Source organism: Mus musculus, chromosome 8, assembly GCF_000001635.26.
Source record: "Mus musculus strain C57BL/6J chromosome 8, GRCm38.p6 C57BL/6J".
In the NCBI taxonomy this organism is placed as follows: domain Eukaryota; kingdom Metazoa; phylum Chordata; class Mammalia; order Rodentia; family Muridae; genus Mus; species Mus musculus.
The window spans coordinates 80,721,244-80,742,747 of record NC_000074.6 but is presented as its reverse complement, the minus strand read 5'-3'; the positions used below and the strand labels follow the sequence as shown (position 1 = coordinate 80,742,747).

The 21,504-nt window shown below is 39.2% G+C and overlaps 1 protein-coding gene across 1 annotated transcript in view; it reads left to right on the top strand.

Annotated features, from left to right (window-relative positions):
- Nucleotides 1-3,288: 3,288 nt before the first annotated feature.
- Smarca5 (SWI/SNF related, matrix associated, actin dependent regulator of chromatin, subfamily a, member 5) overlaps nucleotides 3,289-21,504 on the top strand; it is a 39,517-nt gene continuing 21,301 nt past the window's right edge. Inside the window, exons 1-9 of the mRNA NM_053124.2 lie at nucleotides 3,289-3,825; nucleotides 5,985-6,059; nucleotides 8,892-9,058; nucleotides 12,553-12,653; nucleotides 14,175-14,275; nucleotides 14,953-15,132; nucleotides 16,382-16,537; nucleotides 16,627-16,758; nucleotides 18,511-18,579. Of these exons, the coding sequence (NP_444354.2) occupies nucleotides 3,652-3,825; nucleotides 5,985-6,059; nucleotides 8,892-9,058; nucleotides 12,553-12,653; nucleotides 14,175-14,275; nucleotides 14,953-15,132; nucleotides 16,382-16,537; nucleotides 16,627-16,758; nucleotides 18,511-18,579 (1,155 nt within the window). The 5' untranslated portion in view covers nucleotides 3,289-3,651. The remainder of the gene's footprint in view (nucleotides 3,826-5,984; nucleotides 6,060-8,891; nucleotides 9,059-12,552; nucleotides 12,654-14,174; nucleotides 14,276-14,952; nucleotides 15,133-16,381; nucleotides 16,538-16,626; nucleotides 16,759-18,510; nucleotides 18,580-21,504) is intronic.

Sequence of the window (21,504 nt, the reverse complement as noted above, 5' to 3'; positions counted from 1 at the left end):
TCATAATGTCGTGCCAGGGCATTTTTTTAAAAAACATTATAGATCCCTTATTTGTATATTACGGCTTCTGGCACTGTGTTTTTATGACAGTCCTGTGTGTGAATACGTGTGTCTCCATCTATATGTTTCCTGTGCTTTTGCTTTGACTTTCTTTTTATTTTTTAAAGTTTTTATTTATTTATTATTTATATGAGAACACTGTGGCTGCTTCAGACACTCCAGAAGGGAGCATTAGATTCCATTACAGATGGTTGTGAGGCACCATGTGGTTGCTGGGAATTGAACTCAGGACCTCTGGAAGAGCAGTCACTGAACGATCTTAACCACTGAGAGCCATTTCTCCAGCCCTTGCTTTGACTTTCTTTTCTTCAGTTTGTTTTGTCCTGTTCTGATGCTTTTCTTCTTATTCTGTAGATGCCTGCTTGTTTTCTAGTGGGAGACAGAGAGGGTGTGGACCCAGATGGGAGGGGAGATGGGAAGGATGGGGAGAGTAGGGGGAGAGGAACCAGCAATTAGAATATATTTATAAGAAAAATCTATTTTCAATAAAAGAAAATGTTGCTTACCTTTTATTATTATTATTTATTTTTGAGGCATGGTCTTATGCAGCCTAGGCTCTTGAACTTGCTATGTAGGTAAGAACCACCTTGAATTTCTGACCCTTCCACTTATATCCCAAGTATTGACAGTACAGGTGTATGCCATCGTGCCCTGTTATATGTAGTCCTGGAAACTGAACACAGGGCCTCTTTCATGCCAGGCAAACACTCTACCATGCGGAGACGATCCTTGATCCCTTTATTCATTTTTACACTGGTGGGTTATCTCACCCAGGGCTATCTGCATACCAGGCAAGTTCTGGACCACTGAACTACATCTTCACCAGACCTTAAAAATCACATACACACCCACCATGCTCTCGTGGTAATTATAAGAGATGATGGTGAGTGGGTTCATCAGCTTCAACTAATCATTCATAATATATCTGTATTTCTGAACATCACATTAAATACCTTGAATAAACACACTTTCACTCTTGTGCTAGGGGTTGAAGATACCACTGAGCCAAACCCCTAGTTCATATAAACTTTATCTGTCAATTATACCTCTAAAAAAGCAGATAAGAAGTAGATTTTCACTACTACAACACACTTGTTTAAAAAAAAATTGTGAGACTGCTTAGTGGAGAAAGAGGCTGCCAGGACCCACATGACAGGAGAGAACCAACTCCTCAAATTTATCCTCTCACCTGTACACATGCAGACATGTGTGCATATCTCCCTACCATATATAATCAGAAAACAATGTAATAAAAATGAAATGCTGACAAGAATTAGAATATACAGCCCACAATCAATTTTTAATAATTCCACAAATATACTTGTTTGAACACATTTTTGAAGTACAAAACATTTTCAGATAGTACTTCATAATGAACATACTTTTATGTTAATGATTGTTAAATGCTACTAGTTCATTTTAAAGGTGTACAATATTCTTAATATTAATATGTTCAATTTTAGCCCTTTACTAGCTTTTTGCCACTATAAAGACTACGCTGAGAATTATTGTATTTAACCACATATATATGTAAGCATTACTATATCTTTGAAATACTTTTTAATACTACTTTTTGTTTTGTTTTTTTGTTTTTTCGAGACAGAGTTTCTCTGTATAGCCCTGGCTGTCCTGGAACTCTCTGCAGACCAGGCTGGCCTCGAACTCAGAAATCCGCCTGCCTCTGCCTCCCGAGTGCTGGGATTAAAGGCATGCACCACCACCACGTGGCTTTATACTACTTTTTAAAAAAAGATTTTATTTTGCTGGGTGGTGGTGGTGGCACAGTGTACACCTTTAATTCCAGCCTGGTCTAAACAGTGAGTTCCAGGACAGCCAGGGCTATAGAGAATAACCCAGTCTCACTCCCCGCCGGCAAAATATTTTTAATTATGCATATATGTGAGGGGGTTGAATCCCCTGGAACTAGACTTAACAGTTATGAGCTGACATACGGGTGCTGGGAATTGAACCAGTGCTCTTAACCTTTGAACCATCTCTTCCAGCTCCTTATATCTATTAGTTTTTGGAGACACTTTTAGTGTCTTTTAGTCTAGGCTGGCCTAGTAGCCAAGGATGACCGTGCCTACACTTCTCTAAGTGCTGGGATTTGGGGTACGAGTCACGGCATCCAGATTAAATAGTGCTAGGACTCAAGCCCAGGATTTCATGTATGCTCCCCAACAACTCACCAAATGAGCTACAGTATGTTAAACGAGAGCGTTTTCAGGTTCTCCATTTTAGTTAACGATTATTCGACTGGTTAAAACATTTGAAATTATATATGAATATTATCTATTCCAAGAAGTTTGAAAGTAACTCTGGAAAAGACTTTTTATTCAACATAGGTGGGGACTAAATAATGGGATTAATTAAGATAAAGATCTTTTGTGCCTGGGAGTAGGTGGGGGATGAATGGAACAGTGTTTATATTCCGTAGGATTCAGTAGCCTCCATGACAGCCTAAGGCAGGATAAAGAAGCAACACGAATAACGAACACTTGTTTCCTCGGTGTAGCCCTGGCTGTCCTGGAACTCGCTCTGTAGACCAGGCTGGCCTCAACTCAAGAGATCCGCCTGTCTCTGCCTCTGTAGTGCTGGGATTAAAGGTGTGCGCCACCACGCCTGGTAAACACTTCTTGAGACAAATGTGTATTTGTTTCATGCGAAAACTCGCCATCATTTGTCTGCCTTTATCTGCTGCCATTCTAACAGGGCAGCGCGTCTTCTGTCTTAACTTGAACTTGACAAACGCCGAACTCTCTAAACGAAGCCGACTGACGGAGCGAACACGCAGACTTTTTAATTCTGAGGTGATTTTTCTTCTCAGGCGTCCAACGTCACTTAACGTCACGCCCGTGAGCGAAGGCGGCAGGACGACGAAGGCCAGCCCAGGCCTTTGCTCCTTGCCTAACAGTCGCGCCGTTCCCAAGAGGGAGCCCTAGCGCGGCGGAAGACAGCGAGCCGAGCCGTTACGGGAGCGCCGAAGACCCAGCTCGCGTCACTCGGAGGAGCGGAGGCGCAAAGCACCGCCGACGCGCTTCCTCGAGGCCCCGCCCACTCGGCTCCACAGCCCGCTAGAGGCCTGGAGGAGGCGGGGCCAAGGAGGAGCATGCGCACGCGCCCTCGCGAGCCGGCCTTCTAAGGGGGAACGAGCGATCTCGCGAGGGTTGAGAGCGGGTGGCGTAGGTAGCTGTCCTGGTTGGCTGGAGAAGAGAATCCACTCCCGGAGAGGAGAAGGCGCCGGGAGGCCTCTGAGAACCTTCCGTTTTCCTTTCCCTTTCCCTCGGCCCTCCGCCTCCTCAGAGTCAGCCCGCCTTCCCTGACCTCCGTGACCCCGCTGGCCCCGCCCACTCCCGTCGACGTGATTCCCGCCGTGAGGTAAACGCCTGTGGAGCAGAGTCCCGCGGAAGAGGACGGCGAGGCGAGCGGCGCGGCTGGGCCGGCTCGGGTCGGTGGCGGAGCCCTCGCGCGTGAGAGCTTCCGGGCAGGTCTCACTCCTCCGGCGGCCCGGACGCCCGTGTCGCGCAGGCCCAAGCCGCTTCCCTCGGCGCCGCGCCTGCCCGTGGCCGCGGCGGGTGACGCAGCCGGAACATGTCGTCCGCGGTGGAGCCTCCGCCGCCCCCGCCTCCCGAGAGCGCGCCTTCCAAGCCCTCGGCGGCGGGCGCCGGCGGGAGCAGCAGCGGCAACAAAGGCGGCCCCGAGGGCGGCGCGGCGCCCGCGGCTCCGTGTGCTGCGGGCTCGGGCCCCGCGGACACCGAGATGGAGGTGAGCGCGGCCGTGCGCGGGGAGGGAGGGAGGTGGATGCTCGGCCGGCGCGTCTCCTGCTCTTCACCTTTACCTTTTCCCCTCGGTGTAGCTAGCCTAGCCCGACCGCGGATCGCTCTTACGAAACACATGTTCCTGATTACTGGGGCCGAGGGGACCCGTTTCCTCCATTGCCAGGCTCCCCCAGAACTCGCTCAATTTCTCCCGATTTAGGTTTTAGTTTGCACTAAACTTTGAGGAAGGCGAGGGAGATGCCCCTCCGGAGTGGGATTCCCGGGGCGAGGGGCGACGTTTCCCAGCGTCGCAGCTGGGGACTTGCGCCTCCAGTGCCTCATCCCCGTGCTGGCGGGGGCGGCATCTGTCTGTTCTGGGCAGAGACAATGGCGAGAGCTGGAGGGCCGAGTGCGCAGTGGGGATAAGCGGGGCGCAGCTGCTTGTGTGCAACGAGGGGAAGCCCCTCCCGGGCCCTGCTCCACCGGGAGGGGAACGAGCGTGACAGCCGCAGCACCTGTCCTGGATCCCCATCCAATTACGGGTGTATGCATGGAGAACTGAATGAATGGGAGCCTCGGGGAAGGATGATGGGCTTCTAGCTCTGCGCATTGCTTCCTTTTGAAGCCATTCGGAGGATTCGCTGTTGAACCACCTTCTTGGGGCTCCAGTGGGCCAGATGATGGTGACAATACTGGAGGAAGCGGGGAGAGAGTGGAAAATGGGGGAGCTGCCAGGCAGGTCTCTTTGGACATGCTCCCAGGCATTGAGTTGCCTGGGAACAAAGTTACTGCTTCCAATTTTTATTCTTGGCCTTGGCCTTGTTTTGAGGTATTCTGTAGTTCCAGTCTGAAGGAAGACTCCTGGGAGTTTTAATCCTCAGATTGGAAGCAATACTATAAAAGTGAACTTTAGTGCAGGATTTACACTATAAGGAAATGATGGTGCAGTCTGCATTACTTTTATGAGGCAGCTTGGGTGAAATAACGTTAATCTTTGAAACAACTTTTAGTGGGGAAGGTAGGTGTTAGTGTAATGCACCAATTTGAAGTGAATGCAGTTTCAATTTAAAAATGTACTTGATGCCCCCCCCCCCCTTTAAGGTTTTAAGTGGCCTTTTGAGTTTTTAGTGCTGTTTTACTTGGATTCTTAGATTTCTATTCCATGAAATAAAAGAATCTGGACACCAGTGACACTGGTGGCTTAGGCCTTTTAATCCCAGCACTTGGGAGGCAGAGGCAGACAGATTTCGGAGTTCCGAGTCCAGCCTGGTCTACAGATCGAGTTCCAGGACAGCCAAGGCTACACAGAGAAGCCCTGTCTCGAAAAAACAAAACAAACAAGCAGTAACTGACATAAACAGAAAAGAAAATGCGTGAAGAATAAGATTGAGAAAAAAATAGAAACTGTTGATATTCCTATACTGAGAAGACTCAGTTTACTCATCTGATTAATGAAAATACCACTTATTTTGTGTTTTCACATTTGTGTTTATATTTAAGTTTTAATTGAAAAATAGCAACTCAAAAATTAAAGTATTTTATTAGGGTTTAAATGCTCCTGGCTATTTTATTGTCCTTAAAATAATTATCATCAGACTGCTTTTCATCGTCTTAAGTGAATTTAGAGTCAGAATTAGTTTTGAGTTGAGTACACTTGCCTAATGTATTTGATGACCTTAGATACGTTTTACAGTTGGAAAAAAAGACATTGAATTATTTTTTTGGGTAATGTTCTAGGAAGTGTAAATTAGGGACTAGCTAATGCTTCCTTTCTTGTATACATTTCTATAAAATAGCACAGTAGGTAGATGGAATTTTATGATACAAAGAGAACTTTGTTCACATTCAAGTTACTTAATTTGTATTTATAATTTTATTGAAAAAATATAGATTTGTCCATATGGCTTGTATAGAAAGTAATTTTGCCTTAGGGTGTAAATGATATTTTTACCCCAAAAGTTATATAGTTTATAATTGGGAAAAGTGATTATCCCCATAGTATTTTATTTCATCCATATCAGGTTTCATGTCAGGTTATCTGATAGCCATTAAATATCTTGGGACGGGCCTTGGAGCAAGAATATTATTTACAATTTTTTTTAAAGAAATGAGTATAATGATAGTTGACAATCCTTAAACAATTTGATGATTTTCCTTTCCTACCAGGAAGTATTTGATCATGGATCACCTGGAAAGCAAAAAGAAATCCAAGAACCAGATCCTACATATGAAGAAAAAATGGTATGTTCTAGACATGTGAATACTTTATAATGAACTTCTTTGTTAAGATAATTAAATCTACTAAACTTATGTATTTACTTAGAAGCAGTCAGAATGTCAACAGAACAGCTGTTTTTTGTTTTTTTGCAGTTATAGAGTGGTATTCAGACAGAACAATTATCTTTGTATAAGCTTCATCAGAGACAACTGAAGATAAAACAAAAACAAAACTGAAAAAAACCCAAAATATTGCCCCTCCACATATATAACTAATTTGTGCTGTACATCAACAAGAACCTGTTTTAAATTTCCATGCCACTTTACAATCCCTAGACTGTACCAGGCAAAGCTAGTGGCTATTGAAAATATTACAGGACAGGGCTATCTAAAGATACATTCTGTAGTGTGTTAACTGTGCAAAGGAAAGACACTGTGCTGTTAGAAACAAATCTGACACAGCCTTACATTTCAATTTTTTTTCTTTAAATGGAGTTAGTTGTATTTGTGTGTGTGGGGGGGGTTAAATGTTTTATAGACAAGGAAAAAAACCTTTGAGAACCACCTTCCTCTTCCTCATCCTTTCATCCTCTGCTTCAGCTTCCTCCTTTTTCTTGCTCATTTCAGCCTTTACTAACCCTCCCCGCCCCCCTTTTTTGGCCACATCAGGTTTTCCTTTAGTTCTGTAAGCCGCACTATCCTTTTCGTATTTCTCCTTCAGGTTGGTAGGCTCCTTGTCACAGGGCTGCTTATCACCTGCAGCAGTGTTGTTCCACATCTCTCCCAGTTTCTTTGCAACAGAGGACCAACCAGGATGTCCTCCTTTGGTTTTTGGACAATACTCAGAACAGAATGGCAGGAGGCCTCGGGTGCTTTGGTGTCCTTGAACTTCAATTTGGTCTCCCCTTTGTGTGTGGGTGATGTGGGTTTTTATGTCAAACTTTGCCATGTCTTCAAATTTCCCCTTTTCTTTAGCAGCAGACATGGTCTTCTGCCTCTCTGAGCACTTAGGGAACCTGAGGAGCTGATAGAAGCATCCGGGTGCTGCTTCTTGTGCTCTTCTGGAAAGTTTGCACAAAGAATGCATATAGAAGACATTTGCCTTTTAGCTTCTTTGGGTCTCCTTTGCTTGCCCAGGGTTAGTTGGTTTTCCATTGTGAGACACAGAGTCACCCAGTGTCTGGCTCTCACTTGCTCTGTGGAGCTCAGTTTACTGTAATTTTGTGTTTAATTTTTATAAGTAGAACATAGATATCTAATTGAAATATGTATAACATGGGATATTGTTTGCCTACATAAACCAGACAAGTATTTTAGGAAGGCTACATAGTATGATATAATTACTCACTTGCATTAAAAAATACCTTTAAAGAGAGCATTGAAAATGATTGTAAAAAATTTCAGCAAATTGTTGTCTGTATGTCTAGTTTTGTTCTTCACTATGTTCAATGACTAATTAATGCAATTTGGTCTCCGCTTTCTCTCTCTCTCTCTCTCTCTCTCTCTCTCTCTCTCTCTCTCTCTCTCTCTCTCCCTCCCTCCCTCCCTCCCTCCCTCCCTCCCTCCTTCCTTCCTTCCTTCCTTCCTTCCTTCCTTCATATATGTGAATACACTGTCACTGTCTTCAGACACACCAGAAGAGGGCATCAGATCCCATTATAGATTGTTGTGAGCCACCATGTGGTTGCTGGGAATTGAACTCAGGACTTCCGGAAGAGCAGTCAGTGCTCTTAACCAACGAGCCATCTCTCCAGCCCTGGACTCAGCATTCTTACATTGTGAATGGGTTTGTGTTTTTCTTGTGCTGAGGAGCAAACCTTGTGCATGTGTTTACTGTTGAGCTACAGTATCAGCTTCTTGAATAGAGCCTTACTTTATAAAAAGGAAGCTTGATATTTTACTCTTTTTACAGAGCCAGTTTACATCATGTACTTTGCTCAACTTAGTACCTAAAAAGAACTTTATGTTTAAATTCAGTTTTTGATAATAACAGCCAACAGTGAATGCTTATTATGACCCTGTTCTGAGTGCCTTATATATATATGTTTAAACTCAAGAACATTTAGACTGTTTTTTTGTTTGTTTATAAGACAGGGTCTTACTATGTAGACTAGGCTGGCCTTGAACTCAGTTCTACCAGTTCTCAGTGCTGGGAGTAAAGGAATGTGCCAACATCCCTGGCTAGGGTAGAACTTTTAAAATATATATATATATATTTTTTTTAATTTGGTTTTACTTCTCCTTCAAATATTAGAGAATACTTAAAAATATGTTAAAAAGCTTCAAACTCTCAATATTATGGCATATGTACAGAATTAGCATAATATATATGCTAGCAAAATGTAAATTATAAAGATTTTAATAGGTGCTGGAGAAATAGCTCAGTGGTTAAGAGCACTTGTTGTTCTTCCAGAAGACCCAGGTTCAATTCCCAGCACCCACATGGCAGCTCACAACTCTCTGAAACTCTAGTTCCAAGGAATATGAAAACTTCTTCCGACCTCTTCATGCATGCAGGTGGCTCACAGACTGCCAACTTATTAAACAATAATGCCCATATAATTTTAGTTTTGGAAATAATTATATGAATTCATTTAAGTATTACTGTAAGCATGCTATAGAATATTTTCTGTTGTGCCCCTTTGCAGTAAATCCTTCTTGCCCTTAGCCCATTACCCCATCACTAACTAGAACTAAATGTTTTCATTTCTATTCAAATCTATGCTTGTCTTGGCTATGCTTTGGAGAGTCACCCAAGTAGCATGTTTCAGGAGTTTACTTGATTCTTGAGTTTGTCATGCAGACATGTTGAAATTGATTCTTAAAGTTTGATAAAATGTGTCTTAAATTTTGCAGCAAACTGACCGAGCAAATAGATTTGAGTATTTATTAAAGCAGACAGAGCTGTTCGCACATTTCATTCAGCCTGCTGCTCAGAAGACTCCAACCTCACCCTTGAAGATGAAACCAGGGCGCCCACGGGTAAAAAAGGATGAAAAACAGAATTTGCTTTCAGTTGGAGAGTGAGTAATAGTTTAATATTTGATAGTTTAAACCAAATGTGCTTTTTAAATTCTATTTTTTTAAGGTTTTAAATTTATTTTCTGTGGCTTCACAGATCAATGTTTAAATATCTAAAAATAGACACAGTGACTTACTTTTATACTATTGTATGCTTTATGAATTGTTAACAGCCATGCTGTACATGACATGAAGATGTTAAGCTAATCTCTAGGTTAAAATGCAGAAGTTAAATGTGTTATTCATCATTGCATAGAAGTAAGTAAGTAGGTCATCCAGGCTTGAATTTGTATCTATGTTCTTAGCTTTCAAAACACATAGGTGCATTAGTTTTTTTTGGTTTTGGTACTGGGGATAGAACCCAGGGCTTCATGCTTGCTGGATAAGCATTCCACTGGCTTACAAAATCCACCCATGTTTTTTCCCTTTTTAAAATTTAGAGGCAGGGCTTCTCTGAGTTGTTAGAGTTGGCCTTGAACTTATCTATAGCTCAGACAGGCCTTGTAGACTTCTCTCTTAGTCCTTATCACCAGCCTTGGTTATAAGGGTATTTGAAATCTGAGCTGGTGTGTAGAGTATTCTAATTTGCTTTATTACCATTTGTTTAAAATGTTTGCCACTTTGTTGTTTTTTGATAATATCCTGTACATACTGAATATACAAATAATTCAAGATTTTTGTGCTAGCATATTAATATATTTAGGATAGTCTCTTCTATGCTGGTATAAAAAATGAAACATGAAAAATATATGTAAGATTATTTAAAAGGGAGATTATATATTTATCAATGTGAAAATTGCTAAGTGATTAGTTGAAATAAGAAAGTATGTTCATATAGAGGGAATAAATATCGTAATTTCTTAGTTTTATTTGGAATATTTTAGTTTATCTTATCAATTATTCTTACCAAAATTATATACATATATATACACACACACACACACACACACAACACACAAGTATTGTTTTTATACTTAAAAACTTTATTTTAATATAAATGCATTTACTTTCTTTGTTTTGTTTTTATATCCTTACTGCAGTTTCCCCTCTTCTCCCAGTCTCTCCCTGCACCCTACACCTCCCCTTCCACTCCTCCTCCCTCCTCCATTTCTCTTCAGAAAAGGCCAGGTTTCCTATGGGTATCAACCAAGCATGACATACCAAGTTTCAGTATGACTAGACACCTCCCCTCATGAGGCTGGATGAGACAACTTAACAGTAAAGGGTTCCTAAAGCAGGCAAAAAAGTTAGAGACAGTCCTGCTCCCATTGTTAGGGATCCTACAGGAGGCCAAGCTGCACAACTGTAACTAACATATGCAGAGGGGCTAGGGCAGTCCTATGCAGGCTCCCTGTCAGTTCAGTCTCTATGAGCCCCTGTGAGTCCTTGTTGGTTGACTGTGTAGTTTTTCTTGTGGTGCCCTTGACCCTTCTGGTGCCTGCAATCCTCCTTCCATTTTCTGCAGGATTCCTTCAGCTCTGCCTAATGTCAGCCTGTGGGTTTCCGTTTCCATCAGTTGCTGGATGAAGCCTCTCTGAAAACAACTGGGCTAGGCACCAATCTATGAGTATAGCAGAATATCATTAGGAATCATTTTCTATCCTAGAAGGCTGTCCAGCCTTGGCTCCTAACTTTCCAGGCAGTGTCAGGGGTGGGCTCCCTCTTCGGGCATTGGTCTCAAGCTGGACCAGTCATTGATCCAGCTCCTGGATTGATTGACTGCTCCTGTAATTTCTCCCCTTTATTCCAGCATACCTTGTATATAGGTCACAGGTTTTATGGCTGGGTTGGTGTTGATAGTCTTTCCGCTGGAGGTCTTGCCTGGTTACAGGAGATGGCTAGTTAGGACTCTGTATTCCCTATTACTAGGAGTCAGGGTAAACCCTCATAGATACCTGGGAGTTTCCATTGCACTAGGTTTCTAACTCATTCCAGAGATTGCTCCCTCCCCCTGCACACCTCATTCTGGTTGTATCTCCCAGTATTCTTCCTCCATCCTTCCCCCAACCTGATCCTTCCTGTTCCTGTACCCAACCCATCACATAGGACCCCCCCACCCTCCATGTTGGTTCTGTTTCCCCTTCACCGGGAGATTCATGTTCCCTCCCCAGCCGCCTTTGTTATTTAGAAATAACTGTGTACTTCAGATGTATTAAGTTGTATTAACGGCTAACAAGCTGTTAGCTACTTAAATATATCAGTGTTATAGAAATTACTGTTATAAGCATTATTGTGGGGATAGTAAACATAATATAAAAAGAAATGCTCTTGCTCTTTTAGTTTGTAATTCTGTAAGATAAAGATTGTCCACAGAAAATACAGAGTAAGTTACTAAGTTGTTTCTTTATTGAATAGTATGATTGGAAAATAAGATTGAGATTTCTCTCTCTCTTGAGATAGATAGTCTTGTGAGGATCAAACCCCATGCCTTGGGTATACTAGGCAAGTACTTTGCCACAGGTAGATATATTTTAGTTCCCCTTTCTCATTTTGGAGATGGAGTGGAGTTTTGTACTACCAGAGATAATGTCTCAGTGTGTAGCCCAGACTGACTTTAAACTCAGTCTTTCTCTCTGTTCCTGGGATGTTGAAATTATAGGCATGGCCAGCTAAAACCAGAGATTTGGTTTTCTCTGCCTCCTCAGTGCTGGGATTGCAAGCTCAAGCTGCATTTGGCTTCTGTTTTGGTGGGTGAATAGGTTTGAACTCCTGTCTTCATGCTTGATATTTTTTTCTTCTTTGACTTCAAGACAGGGTTTTTCTGTGTAGCCCTGGGTGTCCTGGAACTTATCCTGTAGACCAGTTGGACCAAACTCAGAGATCCGCCTGCCTTTTAATGTATTTTAATTTTATTCATAATTTAGTTAACTATATAAACATTTCAGGTTATATACTAGTAATTTCTACTGCTCACTTTCTAGGCTTACTCTGCTTTTTAGTTTTTTTTTTTTGTTTGTTTTTTGTTGTTGTTGTTTTTTTCGAGACAGGGTTTCTCTGTATAGCCCTGGCTGTCCTGGAACTCACTCTGTAGACCAGGCTGGCCTTGAACTCAGAAATCTGCCTGCCTCTGCCTCCAAAGTGCTGGGATTAAAGGTGTGCACCACCACTGCCCCGCTTATATCACAATAATCTTAACAGGTATCTAAGTTAAGCCAAGGCTACACAGCACTTGTCTAGAATGAGTAGAAGTACCAAGTTAGATCCCACATACCAATAATATAAAACATAATAAAAAACTAAAAAAGCCGGGCGTGGAGGTACACGCCTTTAATCCCAGCACTCGGGAGGCAGAGGCAGGCGGATTTCTGAGTTCAAGGCCAGCCTGGTCTACAGAGTGAGTTCCAGGACAGCCAGGGCTATACAGAGGAACCGTGTCTCGAAAAACAACAAAGCAAAACAAAACAAAGCAAAAAAAAGATTATTGTGATATCATCATTTGGCTTCTATCATGTCGAAATAAGTCTCATTATAAATGATTTTGTTTTCATTTTGACAGTTACCGACACCGTAGAACGGAGCAAGAGGAGGATGAAGAGCTATTAACAGAAAGTTCCAAAGCAACTAATGTTTGTACTCGATTTGAAGATTCTCCATCATGTAAGTTAAATTCATTGAATCATTTGATTTTCAAAGGAGCCTCCTTTGAGAATCTCATAGTTGTTTGAATTTTACTTTTCATATAATTTATAAAGGAAAATTTTTAGTAATCTTGGATAGTTACTGGCTGTGTATAAGTTTTAGGTGTGTGTATGTGTTTTTTAATTTGAGATGTTAATATGTTGGTTGGAGTTATAGCTATAGGGTGCTTATAGATAGCATGTGCAAAGCCCAGAGACGATGGTATGTGCTGTATTTCAGAAGTATATGAAGATGCTACTCAGTTTATTATGGTTCTAAAATCCGTGTAAAATGGAATGATTTTTGCCACATACTTTTTCCTAAATTAGGAAACTTCATAATAGGGGAACATCATAAAAAATTGCTTTTTTTTATGATGAATTTATTATTTTTGTGAAATATATTAGTGCTTTTCTGTAAGATAACAGCTTAATTTTACTTATACACAATCTTGATTTCTGATAGGGTTAGAAGCTTTTTGTCTGAAGCCTAGCTTTCCTGCAACTCCTGTTACTGGATGAGTAGTTAGTGTGGACAACTAATAGAATTTTAGTTGTATTCTTGCTTAGTTAGAGTATTAAGCAGTTCACTCACTCACTGGTTCACTTTTACATACACTTTCAGTTCTCCCTTGCCTTACAAAGCACCCAGTTTCTTTTTCTTTTTCTTTGGTTTGTTTTTTATTTCGAGACAAGGTTTCTCTGTGTAGCCCTGACTGTCCTGGAACTCGCTCTGTAGACCAGGCTGGCCTTGAACTCAGAAATTCGTCTGCCTCTGCCTCCCGAGTGCTGGGATTAAAGGCGTGCACCACCACGCCTGGCTTTTTCTTTGTTTTCAAATCAAGCTAGAGGCTAGAGCTATGACAAACTGGAAAGGATATTCAGATTATTTCTTCCTCAAATTAACTAATGTACCCAGTCCTGATTAGCTTTTCATTCTTAGGCAGTGATTTGTCCAGGCAAGTACAACTAATGTCTGCATACTGAAGGGCATGGGTCCTTATGTACGATCTTAAGGAATAGAAAGGGTGGACTTGGAGAAGGAATTTCCTGTCTTTATTTCTACTCTCAATGGGAAGAAAGGAAAAAAACCTTCAGAGAACCACTATCTGATCTTTATGAAAGATGAAAACTCTTGGTTAAAAATGTGCTAACATTTAAAAGAGAGGTAAAGAGGCCAGAGGTACTCTTAAGACCAATGTGCTTTCTCATTGGATTGAGTGATTTACTGAGGACTCTGATGCAAACAGTCAAGAGTTCCTTATCTGATAACTTCATTATCAGCTAGTTGTATCCAACTGCCTCTGCTTCAGTCCAGATTTCATTAGCTATTTTTAATGATTTTAACCTTACAGAAACATGTAAGGTTACACATGTATCCTCTAGAAAAGAGTAGATACCCATAGGTTCCTGTTAAACCTCTGAATATCAGATAAAAGGGGCCAGCCCTGTCTTATATTTCTTGTCCTTAAAATGAGCATTGTTTTGTTGTTATTTTTAGATGTAAAATGGGGTAAACTGAGAGATTATCAGGTGCGAGGATTGAATTGGCTCATCTCTCTGTATGAGAATGGCATCAATGGGATCCTTGCAGATGAAATGGTATGTATTTGGTTACCTTGAAGCTTGGAAGATTTTTATTGTTGTAACAAGATTGTTTGACATAAAATTTGTAGCAATTAAGAGAGATAGTTTTGTTTGATTACAACTATTTTTCTTAAAGCACTATAACCCACTGCCTTAGTTGTGTAAGTGACATGTGAAGAATTTCCATCTCTCCATTAGAGTACATTTTAATATAGTACATCTTGAGAACTCTGTTGTTTTTGCAATAATTTGACTGTTTCTTTTTCCATTTTAAAAAACAGCCCACAGGGTTTAGTTTCACAAGACATCTTCTCTTCTGTTCATTACTTACTAGTTAGTGAAGATTTTAATCCTTCTCAAAGTAGTGTTCAAACAAGTGGTTGGGGAAAGTATGCAGCCATTAGTACAGTCAAATGTATTTCACTTCTGCCTCTGATAGTTTACTTTGGAATATCACATTTCCTGAGTCAGGAGGTGGTGATGATACCTTCCTTATAGATTTATGTGACCTAAGTGTAAACTTACACACACAGTAAATCTTGTCATGCTGTCTCACACTCAGCATTTCCTTTAAATGTTCCTGTGTATGATGGGGCTATAAGTATGGGAGAATGTTTTTAATTGTTTAAGGATTAATTTGATTAATGTAATTAATTAAATTTTTTAACGGTTAATTATGATGAATTTTTTAGGGTTTGGGAAAGACACTTCAAACAATTTCTCTTCTTGGATACATGAAACACTATAGAAATATTCCTGGTCCTCATATGGTTTTGGTTCCCAAGTCTACATTGCACAACTGGATGAGTGAATTCAAGAAATGGGTACCAACACTTAGGTCTGTTTGCTTGATAGGAGATAAAGAGCAAAGAGTAAGTTTTTATATACTATGTAGTGGTATTTTTATATTAAAGGAATTTAATTTTAGACTAATAACGAAATAACTGGAGAAGAGATTAAAAAGAAAGGATCTTTACAAATTGTTAATAGTTTATAATTACCATACTGTCTGGTTACTCAAGAATCTTACTGAGAAGGCATTAAAGACTAGAAAGCTATATGAATTTCTTAATTTTATTTTTAGTTTGCTTCACTCCTTCTTGGAACTCATTGTATAAAGTCCAAGATAATTTATTTGGAAATGTTAGCTTGTTTTTTGAATATGTTAAATCATTGGAAATTTGAGGGGCCAGATTTCTAAATTAGGGTATAGTGGTAATAGTCATAGAATAGTAATTGTTAAATATGAGTTGAGTCAATTTAGTAATTTGATGAGCTGTTATGATACAAATGTGAGTTAAATTATTGACTTCTTAGCCACATCTTTTTGGGACAAAGTCATGGAAATCATGACACTATTAAGAATAAAGAACTTAGATTTGGAAGTTGGGGATAATCAATTGCCTTCATTGATTAAATGATTGAATTAAATGATTTTATACTTAATTAGGTTAGTTTTTTAAAATATTGTTTTATATTTATGGGTACTTTGCCTGCATCCGTGGTTTCCACTGAGGCTAGAAAAGGGAGTCAAATCCCTGGAACTAGAGTTACGGATGGTTGGGAGCCACTGTGTGGGTGCTGGGACCTGAATCTTAGTCTTTATAAGAACAAGTGTTCTTAAACACTGAGCCATCTTTTCAGCAGCAGTCTAGATTTCTTTGCTCCTCAGTAGGTAAATTATGTGGGTTATTTTAAGTTACCAAGTTGCTTTTTGGGGAAGTCAATTAATTCTGCTTTTTTACTTCATATCCTTATCTATAAAATAAGAATAATAACAGTAATGTGCCAATACATCTACAAATCAGAGGAATGAGACCATCTACTACCAACTGTCAGGTCTTTCTTAACCCTGCTTCCTAAGAACGGCAAGATCTGTGGAACTTTGGAAAGACATTTTAAAGTTAAGCTATGGAATTTTGTGACTCACTTCAACTTTTTGAAACTAAGTTAAAACTGACATTAAAGTGATAATGAAGTAATTTCAGTGATAGGATGGTAGCTTTAAATGCTTATTTATTAGCTCTGTTTAATACTCTAATTTTTTCTTGTTTTTGATTACTTGTTAAGTGAATTTAATGTGTAATTGAGTTGAGTTGTGTAATTTTTTTTGTTTTACAGGCTGCATTTGTCAGGGATGTTTTATTACCAGGAGAGTGGGATGTGTGTGTCACATCTTATGAAATGCTTATTAAAGAGAAGTCTGTGTTCAAAAAATTCAACTGGAGATACTTAGTTATAGATGAAGCTCACAGGATAAAAAATGAAAAATCTAAGGTAATTTGATACTTAATATGAACATTTTTTGTGTCTGAGAGTTTGATATTTATTCAGAATGTTCTAATACTGGGCTTTGGTTCTTTCAGTTGTCAGAAATAGTGAGAGAATTCAAGACTACAAATCGGCTGTTGCTAACAGGGACGCCTCTTCAGAACAACCTGCATGAGCTCTGGTCACTTCTAAACTTTTTGTTACCAGATGTGTTTAATTCAGCTGATGTAAGCTTCTCTTTTGTGGTTAATAATATTTTGGTTAATACCTATATTTTAATAATAGCACTGTTTGATATGGCCATTAATTTTTTATACTTATGTAGCTAGCCAGTTACTAACCTACTAAATTGATTATGTATTCTGAGAATTTATTCACTTTTGAGCCTTGGCTTTAATGTCATTCCCATCAGTTTCTTCATCTGGGTTGGAGTATTTTTTCTGTTTGGCAATCAAGGCTCTTTAATTTTACTTCAGGGTTTCTAGGTTAAAGGCTCGTCTTTAAGCATTTTCAAGTATCTTTATATCTTACACATTGTGTTTTAACATTAAGAGATGGCCTTCAAATGTGGAGGGATTTGTTTGACCCTTTTGTCTTATTTTCTTTTCATGTTGCTGTGACAAAAGCAGCTTAAGGAAGAAAGGGTTTATTCTGGGCCAGTTCAAGCGAACAGGACAGCGGGTGTAACAGTAGCTGATCATGCTTCACTCACAGTCAGAAAGCAGACAGTGCGATAAGTGTGTCTGTACTACTGCTCAGTTCTCTTTTTTTATTCTGAGCAAGACAATATCCCCAACCCAGGAAATGGTCACACAATTTAAGATGGGTCTTCTTAACAGCAATTAATGTAATCAAGACAGTCCCCTACAGATGTGTTGGGAGGGCCAGTTCTGGGCTAATTCTAGATTGTGAAGTTGACAATGACCAATGAGCATCACACCCGTCTTTTATTACCGTGTAATAACCTAGTTTTTATCAATTCTTTACATAATAGAAATGATGGTATAAGTAGTTATCTTTATGCTGTGTGACAGAAAATAGTTTATGTAATTGATAGTCTGTGCAGTTAGTAAAGACAGTGGCCAAACTGGAGTTCTGTTTTGAATGTTTGCTCCTACATCTGGAGTGGATGGGAGAGCTTTGTAGAGACCCATGTTAGTGCTTTTATATAAACAAATTCTATAAAGGTGTTAACTTGGCTTGTTACATTAAGGGTTCTTTTCATTTCATTTCATTTCTTTTTTCTTTTCTTTTCTTTTCTTTTTTGAAACAGTTTCTATGTTTATCCTTGGCTGTCTTGATCATTCTATAGACAAGGTTGGCCCCAAACTCAGAGATCTACTTGCCTCTGCCTTCTGAGTGCTGGGATAAAAGGCATGTACTACCACCAGCCAGCTAACGGTTATTTTACAAAGAACAGAAATGTGTATGGAAAAAGTACATTCAGATTTGAAAGTTTTAATTCTTTTAAATATTTTGATGTTTTACAAATAGTTTGAAGATTATTTGTTTTTCTTCCTAGTTATTTAATGATTTCTGTTAAAGCCTTCAGTTATAACAGTGACTATAAGATATTTATTTAAGTAGCATATTTATAATAGATATTTTCAGGATACTTGATAAGGAAATTGTCTTTATACAGCTCTTCTCTAAGTAGTAACAAAATGCTTTTTGTTTCAAGTTTCACTTAGATTAATGAGATGAACTTTTCTCTGGAAACCTTGTTGTGTCTTCTAATTACTTCTGTAAACTAGCTTTCAGACTCTTTACTGTCAGTCTGTGTACTTACCAAAAAAAAAAAAAATGCTTAGGGAGCAGCCATTAGTCCTGGAGCTAGTAGTAAACCTGATACTTGGGAAGTAAGGGCTTAAACTAAATTTTTTTTTTTTTTTTAAGAAACAGTTGTTACACTTGGAGATATAGGGCATTTAAGGTTAATTTTATCTTTGAGCTTACGATGTTTTTGTTTGTTGATCTAGGACTTTGATTCCTGGTTTGATACAAATAATTGCCTTGGGGATCAAAAGCTAGTTGAGAGGCTTCATATGGTAAGTATGGTTAGAACATACTTTTAATAGGAAAGTATTTTCATTATTTTACTGTTAACAGAAGTATGGTATTGTGTGTGTGTGTGTATGTGTATGTATGTGTATATAACATGTATATATGTATATATACACATGTTATGTATATATATATATATACATGTATATATGTATATATATGTGTGTGTGTGTGTGTATGTTTGAATTTAAAATCCAGTGTTTGAAATGATATTAGAAAGATAATCTTTGATAGTTTTAGTATCTAGTTTTAGAACCTAGAATGGATTTTTAATGTAATGAAGAAAGTAATCTTTTAGTTTTAAAAGGTATAGTATAAAGGATAAAACAACAGAGTAGATAACTTCTTAAAGCTTAGTTTCACTTAAGTTCCATAGCAGGATCTAAAAAATTGATATCTGAAAGGACCAGTTGATACATCTGACTCTAAATATAGTGAGTGTACATAAAGCTACTACTGCATAGTTCAGTTTCTTCATAGTATAGAAGTTCATAGGTAAAAGTTGGTAGGTAGATAAGGATACTCTTTTTTTTTTTTGGTTTTGGTTTTTTGAGACAGGGTTTCTCTGTATAGTCCTTGCTGTCCTGGAACTCACTTTGTAGACCAGGCTGGCCTCGAACTCAGAAATCCGCCTGCCCCTGTCTCCCAAGTGCTGGGATTAAAGGCGTGCGCCACCACTGCCCCGCCGATAAGGATACTCTTGATTGTCAGGTTCAGGATACTGTAACCATGCGCTAGAGGTTCTTTCATGACCTATACTGGAGCTTTTAAACACTTGGTCACATTTTGGCTAGGGTAATATGTAGGGGATAGGAGGAGAAGAGAAGGTTGCATTGTGTACTATATATGTAGTCCCTAACACTTCTTCCTACATGCCATGCATGACAATAAAAATGTCTGTAAGTTCCCTGGAAGGTAAATCATGCTCTGCTCACCTCTCCTTCCTTACATCCTATTCTTTTCAGATACACCAGCGTTAATTTTACTTTTACATAAATATGCTAGAAACATTTGACTAGTTTTTCTTATTCTTTCTTTGTTCATTGTTTTTACTCTAATTGAATCTCTTCCTAATTGTCTTCTACATAGCCTAAGTCTCAGTTATATCTACCACCTTTCTTGTTGACCATCTAGGCTGAGCCTAGCCTAGGTACTTTGTGTATTCATTCCATCTTTAGTCATTTGAGCAGTCTCATTTATAGGACTTCCTACAGAAGACTGAAGGGTTTTCCTTAATGGATCTTAAGCACAAACTCTGAAAACATAAATACTTTGCATGGTTCCTGGCTTCAGTGGATATTTTTCTTCTTTCTCCTCTTCTGTTCTGTTTTGTTGAGACGTGGTTTTGCTTTGCACCCCTGGCTGGCTTGTACTAGGTAATCCTGCCACAGCCTCTCAAGTGCTGGGATTATAGGTGTGAGCCCTTATTGCCAGGTTGGTCTTTTTTTCATATATAAATTAATTATACTTTTAAATTCTTGTGTATTGAGATTTTTTTTTTTTGTTAAGTATATCTGAGAGTAGTGATAGTCTCCTAGGAACTTTTAATTCAGATAACAGTAAAACATTTAAATGTGGTTTAGGATTTTCTTATTTAAAGGACTGAAATCTTGAAATGTTAGAGTGTTGATAAGATCTTAGTGATGAAAAATGAGGCACAGGAATTGATTCCTTTCTAACTTTCCCCTTTACTTCATGACTTTCCTTTAAGTAAATGTCTAGGTACATGTAGATAAAGCAGGCTAAAGTGCCTATGCAGCAGAGTCAAGTGTTTGGTATCTTTGTTGTTTTTTCTCAGAGTAATATAAAGTACTTATCAACTCAAGGGAGAAGAGAAATGATGTTTTCTACTTTGTCCTCCTGCCCTTGCATTCTGAAATCCCCACTCTGACCCTGTGGTGAAAGAGACATAAGCAGTCAGCCTGGGAGGCTGGTGGCATGTGTCAGTATTACAGAAAGGTGCTTGCTTTGGAGGCCTCGTAACCTCAGTTAAATCCCTGACACCCTCACCAAGGTGGAAGGAGAGAACTGATTCGACATGGTTGGCTTCTGACTTCAATGTGTGTCATAGCAGATACAGCATGCACGGATACACTCAATAATAATAAAAAATTTAAAACTCATCCTGGCATTCTTAGGAATAATACAATGATACAAAATCACTTCCCTACTCTCTACAAATTTCTATCTTAATAACTTGAATTTTAATAGTTTCAGAGTTTGTGGGTAGTCTGATGAGTTCTTGGCTGGGTTTATCAAGCTACTGGACAATTTTATAAGAAAGCCAAGTGGGACTGAAGGTCTTCTTGTCTCTGCAGTAGCTGGTGTTTGGCCTAGCTTTGGTATATGCGGTAATCAGAAAAGAGTTGATGATGGTTTTTCTCACCCACTTTAAATTTGTTTTGTGATATAGTCATTATTTTATAAGCCAGTAAAACTAGTACAAAGAAAGAATAAAAGTAATTTTTTGTTTTATTGTTATACTAAAACTTATATTTTATAAAAAGGACTAGTACTTTTGAAATTTAAGATACTAATCATAAACATTGAATAAAGTTATAAGTGATAATATGTAGAAATAATGTGTTGTATACAATTAAAAACAAGAGGTGAAACAGATCTATCTTTAAAAAGAAAGAATATTGCTTACTGTTAGGAAAGAACTGAGAGCAAGCCGGGCAGTGGTGGCGCATGCCTTTAGTCCCAGCACTTGGGAGGCAGAGGCAGGTGGATTTCTGAGTTTGAGGCCAGCCTGGTCTACAGAGTGAGTTCCAGGACAGCCAGGGCTACACAGAGAAACCCTGTCTCGAAAGGAAAAAAAAAAAGAACTGGGAGGAACTCAAGGATTTGTAGTCCGACTACATTTGCTAATCTGAACTTGCTAAAACTGAATTGAACTGGGTTTTTTA